Genomic DNA, 10,057 nt, shown 5'->3' with positions numbered 1-10,057 from the left:
CTTATGGATGGGTACAAAGGAGGGCAATTCTGGCTGAAGGGTGCTCCTGTCTCCTTGGGCAGGAGGGCAGGGCATTTTGCACAGCGTGCTTTCAGGGAGACCCAGAGGGCGACCTCCCACACTTGCGTAATCTGCGCTAATGTTTAGACCACACGTTCCTGAGCCTACTTGGCTTGCTTTTCACAGTGCTTTCACAAGCCCAGAAGCTGGTGGGCAAATAACACCATTAAAATAGCGACCTTTCTGGTTTGGGTTAGGGATCTGGGCGAGGGAGGGGTTCCTTGGGGGGGGGGGGAGCGGGGGAGCTGAGTGTGGCCACAGGAGGGAGGTCAAGGTCGCTATGTGCTAACTAAGCCCCCGCCCTCTTCCTTTGAGTCTCTAGCATATTTCTGCTTCACTACTTCTCTTTTTATGTCCTTCCTGGCTTTGGTGATGCCCACAGTCACAGGGTGCCTGCTCTCTCCGGCCATGACTGACCGAGTCCTTCTCTTAACAGGTGTGCCAGGGGCCTGGGGCTGGGGAGGTGCTTAGGGTGTGGACGAGGGGAACTTATGAGTCTGCGAGTAGAGAGAAGGGGTGCAGAATATCAAGGGGTTAGATTGGGGAGAGACAAAGAGGATTTGGAGAAGGATAAGAGATTCATGAAGGAGCAGAGAGTAGAGCTAGACCAAGATGAGATGAGCAGAGAAGCTCGGAGGAAGGACTGAATTCATAGGCTGTGCCAGGGGGTTTGGCTGGCCCCTCTGCTGCACAGACGAGAAACCTGAGACTAGAGAGGCGAAACGACAGGCCAAAGTGTACACAGCAGGCACCGGGTCCTCTTCTCAGAGTGTCTCTTCCTGGATCCCACCTCACCACCACTTTGCTCCCAGTTCTATTTCCTAAGGACCCAGGTGTAGATGTTTGTTGAATGACGGATGGATCAAATGGTTTAAGTTTGTTTTCCTTGTATGCCTGTGCTTTGTGGCGAATGAGCCAAAGACCGGGAATAAAACGCGTGAGAGTTGCATAGGAAGGAAATTGCCCAACGAGAGACTTTAGGAACCTGGTCTTGGGCAAATCAGCAGGGTGGGAACACAGGGTGAGGCTCAGAGAGGGGCTGGAAGCACCCCGCATTGGTGGGCTAGGTCAGGGGTCAGGAAACAGGTCTATGGGCATAAGGCAAAGGTTCCACCGCCAACTTGTAGAGCCCGTGAGCCGTGGGTTGCAGATGGACATTTGTAATCGGTTCATGCTCGGGAACACTGATTTAATCCCAGCGAAGTGAGAAATGTTATCTCCCCCAAAGAATTCCCTTTGTCATTAGCAAATTTGCATAACAAAAAGTGTACTCAATTATTATATTTTGAATCCCCTCGATGAACAATTTGTGGGAATGCATTTGCTCTCTTGTATATAAGCACCTACCTATATAATACTTATATAATATCCTATATAATAAAAGGCTAATATGCAAATCAACCAAACAGCAGAACAACCAGTTGCTATGACATGCACTTATCACCAGGGGGCAGATGCTCAGTGCAGGAGCTGTCCCCTGGTGGTCAGTGTGCTCCCACAGGGGGAGCCCCGCTCAGCCAGAAGCTGGGCTCATGGCTGGTTAGCACAGCAGTGGTGGTGGGAGCCTCTCCGGCCTCCGCAGCAGTGGCCTAAGCCATCAGTCAGACATCCCCTGAGGGCTCCCAGACTGCGAGAGGGTGCGGTCTGGGTTGAGGGATCACCCCCTTTGAGTACACGAATTTCGTGCACTGGGCCTCTAGTATAATATGTAAGTATTATGTAAGTACATAATATACTCTACTTGTATATAAGTAATTTAATTGCCTGTGGGCCCACAGAGCCTAAAATTTTTACTATCGGGCCCTTTGTGGAAAAAGTGTGCTGAGCTCTGCCTCAGGCTCTCAGAGCTGCATGTGGGAGCCCCACATCTCCTCGCTGGGTGAGGGTGAATCCCACAGGAAGGTGCACGGAGCAGGGGGGCGAACTGCTTTCTTAACTATGTCCTTCTCTCCTCCTGACCCTCACCCCTCTGTTTTCCCTCCAGCCTTGGCCTTATGTCATGGGTTCAACCTGGACACTGAAAACCCAGTGATCTTTCGAGAGAATGCAAGGAGCTTCGGGCAGAGCGTGGTCCAGCTTGAGGGATCCCGGTAAGGGCCACTTGTGGAGCTCCCTGCCTCACATATTTTCCCTCTAAGATCACATCTCTGAACACCCCCCACCCCGGCATTTCCTTTGTTTTTGTTTTGTTTTTCTTGATTTATTTTCGAATAGTTAATACCAAGGAGTATGATAGTGAAAAATCTCCCACACTCCTTTCTCCCAGTTCCTATCCTAGGAGGATTTAAACATTCCCCCCCCCACCCCAATTACAGTTTACATTCAATTTTATTTTGTATTAGTTTCTGGTGTACAGCATATACCAGCATAGAGGTTAGACCATCATATACTTTATAAAGGGTTTCCCTGATATTGCCAATACCCTCTGACACCATACACAGTTATTACAATACTAATGACTATGTCTCTATGCTGTACTTTACATCCGGTGATTATTTTGTAACTACCAATTTGTATTTAATCTCTTTACTATTTTTAGCCAGTCCCTCACCCTTCTGCCCCTCTGGCAATCATTAGTCTGTTCTCTGTTTCTATGAGTCTATTTCAGTTTTGTTTGTTTAATTATTTTGTTCTTTAGATTCCACATGTAAGTGAAATCATATGGTATTTGTCTTTCTCTGACTGACTTATTTCACTTAACATAATCCCCTCTAGGTCCATCCATGCTGTCACAAATGGTAGGATTTCATTCCTTTTTATGGCCAAGTAATATTCCATTGTGTATATGTACCACAATTTTTTATTCATTGGTCTATTGATAGGCACTTGGGTTGCTTTTATAGGTTGGCTATTGTGAGTAAATAATGTTGCAATGAACATAGTGGTGCATATTCTTCCGAATCAGTATTTTGGGTTTCTTCTGACATAGACTCAGAAATGGAATCGCTGGTCATAAGGCAATTACATTTTAAATTTTTTGAGGACCCCCCCCGCCACATACTGTTTTTCACAGTGGCTGCACCAATTTACATTCCCAACAACAGTGCAAGAGGGTTCTCTTTTCTCTACATCCTGGCCGACACTTGTCACTTGTGGGTGTGTTGATGGCAGCCATTCTGACAGGCGCGGGGAGATATCTCACTGTGGTTTTAATTTGCGTTCCTCTGATGGTTAGTGACGTTGAGCATCTTTTCATGTCTATTGGGCATCTGTATGTCCTCTTTAGAGAAGTGTCTATTCAGGTCTTTTGCGCATTTTAAATTGAAAAAAAATTTTTTTTTGATGTTGAGTTGCATGAGTTCTTTATAAATTTTGGATATTAACCTCTTATCAGATGTATCATTGGTGAATATGTTCTTCCATTAAGGATGTTGTGTTTTCATTTTGTTGATGGTTTCCTTTGCTGTATAAAACTTTATAGTTTGCCCTGACTGGTTTGGCTCAGTGGATGGAGCGTCGGCCTGCGGACTGAAGGGTCCCAGGTTCGATTCCGGTCAAGGGCATGTACCTTGGTAGCAGGCACATCGCAAGTAGGAGGTGTGCAGGAGGCAGCTGATCGATGTTTCTCTCTCATTAATGCTTCTAACTTTCTAACCCTCTCCCTTCCTCTCTGTGAAAAAATCAATAAAATATATTAAAAAGAACACAACTTTTTAGTTTGATGCAGTCCATTTGTTTATTTTTTCTTTTGTTTCCCTTCCCTGAGTAGATGTATCAATAAAAACATGGCTATGAGAAATGCCAGAGATCTTACTGCCTATCTTTTCTTCTAAGACTTTATGGTCTCGAGTCTAACATTTATATCTTTAATCCATTTTGAGTTTATTCTTGTATATGGCATAAGAAGGTGGTCGAGTTTCATTTTTTTGCATGTACCTGTCCAGTTTTCCCAACACCATTTACTGAAGAGACTGTCTTTACCCCACTGTATGCGCTTGCCTCTTTGGCAGTGTTAATTGACCATAGAGGCCTGTGTTTATTTCTGGGCTTTCTATTCTGTTCCATTGATCTATGTCTGTTTTTATGCCAGGACTATGCTGTTTTGTTGTTGTTGTCAAATGATCTTTTAAAAAAATATGTTTTTATTGATTTTATAGAGCGTGGAAAGGAGAGGGATAGAGAAATAGAAACATTGATCAGCTGCCTCCTGCATGCCCCTTACTGGGGAATCCAACCCGCAGCTCAGCCCATGATCTCTTGGTTGCTGGGTTGACGCTCAACCACTGAGCCACACCAGATGGGCTCAAATGATGTTTAAATTAACTATTTTTTTGTAGTTCTCAGCTAGCCGGGCCTTTCACTGTGCCACTGCTGATGTCAGTGACAGCTGTTAGCACTGCAACCCACAGACTGGGCTGGCCCCAGGACCTCTTTAATGGTTCCAGAGAGTTCTCTAGTTCATGTCACGTCTGTCGGGTAATATTGACAATCTGATCGAAAGTGTTATTTCCACGGTGCTTAATGGTTTCTTTTGTTTCTTTCTGTCTCTTGACGGTTCTTTGCGGGCTTTGATGATCAGGGCGGAGGCAGAAGGCACCACCTCAATCTGGGCCTGTCCGTTCTGAATGGTCAGTTCCACTTAATTCTCAGACCCTTCCAATCACCGCTTGCTTTGGTGATGCCATCACCGCTCTTTTTGGAGACAGACCCAGGGGGCTGATCTTGGGGGCCAGGGAAAACGTGGCACCGGCTTCCCACTGGCACACCTAAGGTGTCTGACTTTATCTCGTTGGGGTCAGCCTTCGGTGGCACAGTGGAGGCGGCTGGTGTGGGATGAGCCCAGATTCGGGAAGACGGAGGGAAGTTGCCCCTAAGCCTCCTTGGAGCCGAAAGCGGTACGAGGCTGCTCCGAGTGCTGCGGCCTCGAAGTGCAGTTCGATGACAGGTGGTGTGATACCTCCAGCCTTGCTCTTCTCTTCCACGGCTGCTGTGACTCTGGGGCCTTTTGTGGTTCCATGGAGATTTTGGATGATAAGTTTTAGCTCTGTGAGATATGCTGTGGTGTTTGACAGGGTTCGGGTGTCTTCTTGCAGAGCGATTCTATGTGGATGGACCTCTACATTTTCCTACCCACCCCCATTCCTGCTCACAGTTTTTAGCGCTCGTTATACTCCACCTATGGCCTGCTGCCAGTTTTTGTAAATAAATGTCATTGCTGCCCCACCCCAACTCATCGTTTATTGTTTATGGTTGCTTTGGAGCTACAATGGCAGAATTAAGAGCTACGACAGTCCTGGCCGGGTGGCTCAGCTGGTTGGAGCGTCATCCCATACACCAAAGGGTTGCAGATTCTATCCTGGCTGGTTTGGCTCAGTGGATAGAGTATCGGCCCTTGGACTGAAGGTCCCAGGTTTGATTCCGTTCAAGGGCACATACCTCAGTTCCAAGCTCGATGCCGGGAGGCAACCAATCAAGTATGTCTCTCTCTGTCTCTCCCTCTCCCTTCCATTTTCTCTAAAAATCAATGGAAAATATCCTTGGATGAGGATTAACAACAACAAACAATATTATGGAAATAGTATTACCTTTTCAGATAAAGTTTGCTGGCCTCTGCTCTATGCCATTCTTTGTATTTTTTTTTTCTTAATAGAACATGGTGCCGAAACCGGTTTGGCTCAGTGGATAGAGCGTCGGCCTGCGGACTCAAGGGTCCCAGGTTCGATTCTGGTCAAGGGCATGTACCTTGGTTGCAGGCACATCCCCAGTAGGGGGTGTGCAAGAGGCAGCTGATCGATGTTTCTCTCTCATCGATATTTCTAACTCTCTATTCCTCTCCCTTCCTCTCTGTAAAAAAATCAATAAAATATATTTAAAAAAAAATAGAACATGGTAATTTTACCAGATAAGTTACTCATTTTTTAATGCTTGCATCATATTCTATTATTTGAAGATACTGTAATTCACATTCGTATTATATTTAAATCTCTTCTTAATGTGTCATTATTTCCACACTTTTTCTATGTGCGCAATGCTGTCATTTTGCACATGTGCAAATATATTTGGAAGTAAATGCCTGGAACTAGGATGGCTGGATCACAGGGAACATACATGTATGTAATTTTAATAACTTTCCCAGTTGCCCTCGATAGAGGTGGCAACAATTTAAACTCACACCAGAAATTTATGGACTCCTGCTTCGCTGCCCATTTACCAATCCAATGTGTTATCAAACTTACTGATCTTTGTAAATGGAACAGGTGACAAATGGCATCTCAATTTAATTTTAAATTGCATTTCTGTACAAATGAGAGATTATTTCCTTTTCTGTGAACACTCTTTTTGTCTTATCTATAGCCCATTTTTCTTTGGGGTTATTGTTATTATTATTTTTTCTTTTTTTTTTTTTTTTATTCTTTTTTTTTATTATTGATTTTTTACAGAGAGGAAAGGAGAGGGACAGAGAGCTAGAAACACGGATGAGAGAGAAACATCGACCAGTTGCCTCCTGCACACCCCCCACTGGGGATGTGCCCGCAACCAATGTACATGCCCTTGACCGGAATCGAACCTGGGACCCCTCAGTCCGCAGACCGACGCTCTATCCACTGAGCCAAACCGGCCTCGGCTATTATTTTTCCTTATTGGTTTGTAGGAGCTATGACTATAATGAGGGAAGGAGGCTGAGTATGCTAATCTTTCTCCCACCAGTTTATCTTTTTTTTTTTTTTTAACGTTGCTTATGGTAATTTATCACAGACAGAAATTTATTTAAAATGACTGTGTGGTTTAACTTAACCATATTTATTTATTAATTAAACATTTTTTGATGTCTGATCGTATTTATTTGTTACTTTTGACAAAAATCTCATAAAAATTCTCACCCAAGTATGTGTTTATTGATTTTATTTATTATTTTATTTTTAAATATATTTTTATTGATTTCAGAGAGGAAGGGAGAGGGAGAGATAGGAACATCAATGATGAGAGAGAATCATTGATCGGCTGCCTCCTGCACGCCCAGGTTAGGGTTAGGGTTAGGGTTAGCCTGCAACCTGGGCATGTGCCCCTGACTGGAATCAAACCCGGGACCCTCCAGTCGGAAGGCCGACGCTCTATCCACTGAGCCAAACTGGCTAGGGCTGCTTGTTGATTTTAGAGAGGGTGGGGGCGGATGGTAAGGGAGAGAGAGAGATAGAGAGAGAAGCATCCATGTGAGAAACATCCATCGATTGCCTTCTGTACGTGCCCCAACTGGGAATCAAATCCATAACCTATCGGTGCACAGGACGACCCTCCAACCAACCGAGCCACACCCGCCAGGGCAAGGAAAAACCTCGTTTTTGCCTGAGCTCAGACTTAGAGGTAGGAGCTCTCCGACAGCACAGCCTAGGTCTCTTGGCAATCTGTTCCTGCGTTTTCCCGTGGCCTCCCTCGTCCTCTTGGCCAGAAGTTGAGCATGTTCTGCGGCCTCTTCCTTACTCTCCTTAGTGCGCTGTTTCCTCAGAGCAGCACGCCCGCCTGGGGCTGCAGCCCGTGAGCAGCCAGACGCTGAGCCTGAGTGCTTTGGTCCCAGTTTCTCAGCTTCCTTGTGGAGGGGCTTTCTCCCCGCACGCTGGTGGACATCCTCTTCTCTAGGGATTGAGAAGTTGGTGGTTCTGCTGGCTCTTTGGGGCCCAGGCCAGGAGGCACAGCAGTGCCAAGGAGACCAGGAATATCTTTCTCCCCTTCGTTAAGGTGACCAGACGTCCCACTTTTGGCGGGACAGTCCCGATTTTTAACAATTTGTCCCGCGTCCCGCGGCGTTTTAATAAAGTCCCGATTTTTGGAAAGAATGCAGGACAAGCAAGGGAACGGCGGGAGAACGGGAAGGGAACATACGGTTTTCGGCGGCCATGCGGCTATTTAGCCAGGATATGAGTTCTATATTACTTTTGTTAATTTTATAATGTTAAACTTTAATAATAACAAATAATTGTTGAGAACTGATTATTGAGAACTGCTTATCAAAGTTCGCATTGTTGATCAGTTGTTAGAATTCGACCACCATTGTTTGGACTGAATGAACAATGGCATTTTTTGGGATTGGCAACGACGGAAACATTTTGTAACTGTCTCTCAGACGATACACATCGTACTGCGTGCTAGTAAGCTAGTTAAACAAGTGATGTCATTACAAATCAGCTATTCAGATAATTTAGGTAAGTAATTTATTTATTTATTTCATAAATACATAAATTTTCTTGAATTTAGCAGACAGTACTCGTATTATTTATATTTTATAGTGGCGGCAAAAAGTCTAGCGCCGGCCTTGAAAGTGACACTTACGACTTACATTACGGCAAATTCATGACCTTTTAAACAACGACAGCAATCTACTAAAAAAAATTCACTCAAATGAGAAATATGCCAAAGAATAAAATAATACTATACATAATTTTTTATTTATTATATTTGTAAATTGTACTATGTTGAAATTTTAAAAAATATATTATAATACTATTTTTGCGTTCTATGAAAATTTTTGTTGCTCCGTATAGACCAAATTTTTAATCAAGAACCCCCCCCCCCCCCCCCCCCCCGCCCGGTCAATGGTGTCCCGCTTTACCAATGTTAAAATCTGGTCGCCTTATTTGTCCTCCCTCCAGCTGGGACTGTCTCTCCATCCTCCTTGGTCTGTAGCAGGATCGCCTCTCACATGGCAGCCGGCGACTCGCCATGGCCGGACCCCTGCTTCACGCGGAAACCTCGTGTGTAGTTCCCACCACTGACTCCGACCACATAACCCCTCCGGCCTCTGTGGCCACCCGCTTCTCACAAAAGGCAGAAGTTTGCGGCCATCGCCCCCCGGCAGCGAGCTAAGCAGCCGCCACCTTGGGTGCCACAAGAAGAGCGAGCGGGACCGGTTTTCAATGACCTGTTTGCTCTGTGTCCTTCCCACGCGGAGAGCTAACAGCTCCCACGTTTTCTCTGTTGAGCCCCCTGTCTCTAGGAGTTGGAGACGCTGTGGGTCGGCTCCCACTTCCCCCGGGGCAGGACTTCTTCCCTAGTCTCCTTCTCTCCCCACTTGTCCACTCGCTCGGATTCCTGTGGCGATCTGTTCCCAACTGTCCCCGCAGGGTGGTGGTGGGAGCCCCCCAGGAGATAAAGACTCCCAATCAGACGGGCGGCCTCTACCAGTGTGACTACAGCACGTCCGCCTGCGAGCCCATCCAGCTGCAGGGTGAGCCCGCCCCTCCCTGAGCCGCCGGGCCTCCTGGGCACGTCCCTGGACTTGCCGGGCATCCCCTTCGCCCCCTTTGTTCTGGGGGGAGGGTCTGTGGTTGGGGCCCAGGGGTCAGCTCCCAGCCTCTGTGTTGTGGGGCAACTCTACCCCAGGCACCCCCAGGCGCTCCTTTCCCATGACCCGGGTGCCCCCTTCACCTGCCAGCCTGTGTCTCCCAGGGCGAGGTGACCCCTGTCTAGCTTCTACTCAGGCCCTTTCATCTCCTGAATGTGACCATGAACATGTCCGTCCTCAGTCCCCCCGGAGGCTGTGAACATGTCCTTGGGTCTGTCTCTGGCATTTGCCACCAACCCTTTCCGGCTGCTGGTGAGTTGCCCCCGGGTTAGGGAGTGTCTGAGGGGAGGCGTGGAGACCTGGGGCTGTTGGGGCTGGGGTCTTGCAGAGGATGGAGATGTTGGGGTAAAAGGACAGAAAGCAGGGGACAGCTCCCGCCCCCCCCCCCCCTCCACACACACACACACCTACACCCTGCCTTCCAGGCCTGCGGCCCCACCCTACACCAAATGTGCAAGGAGAACACCTACGTGAACGGCTTCTGCTTCCTGTTTGGATCCAACCTGCGGCAGCCGCCCCAGCGGTTCCCCAAGGCCCTCAGAGGTAGGCTGCGCTCGGTATCGAGTGAAGGGGGGCAGCGGGAGGCGAGAGGCGGGGCAGCACTGGACTGGGGACCGCTCATCGTCTGGAGCGTGACTTAGAAGTCTAGGTGGAGACGGTTCCGAGAGAGAGAGAGAGAGAGAGAGAGAGAGAGAGAGAGAGAGAGAGAGAGAGAGACAC

The 10,057-nt window shown here is 47.2% G+C and overlaps 1 protein-coding gene across 3 annotated transcripts in view; it reads left to right on the top strand.

Moving 5' to 3' along the window:
* The first annotated feature begins 430 nt into the window (after positions 1-430).
* The window catches only part of ITGAM (integrin subunit alpha M), a 44,956-nt gene continuing 35,329 nt past the window's right edge, over positions 431-10,057 (top strand). For all 3 annotated transcript variants that reach the window (XM_054714452.1, XM_054714451.1, XM_008152779.3), the window contains exons 1-5: positions 431-496; positions 2,045-2,150; positions 9,117-9,220; positions 9,519-9,589; positions 9,763-9,880. In XM_054714452.1, the coding sequence (XP_054570427.1) occupies positions 433-496; positions 2,045-2,150; positions 9,117-9,220; positions 9,519-9,589; positions 9,763-9,880 (463 nt within the window). In that variant the 5' untranslated portion in view covers positions 431-432. The remainder of the gene's footprint in view (positions 497-2,044; positions 2,151-9,116; positions 9,221-9,518; positions 9,590-9,762; positions 9,881-10,057) is intronic.

This window comes from Eptesicus fuscus, chromosome 4, assembly GCF_027574615.1.
Source record: "Eptesicus fuscus isolate TK198812 chromosome 4, DD_ASM_mEF_20220401, whole genome shotgun sequence".
In the NCBI taxonomy this organism is placed as follows: domain Eukaryota; kingdom Metazoa; phylum Chordata; class Mammalia; order Chiroptera; family Vespertilionidae; genus Eptesicus; species Eptesicus fuscus.
This window is presented reverse-complemented; position numbering and strand designations above follow the sequence as displayed.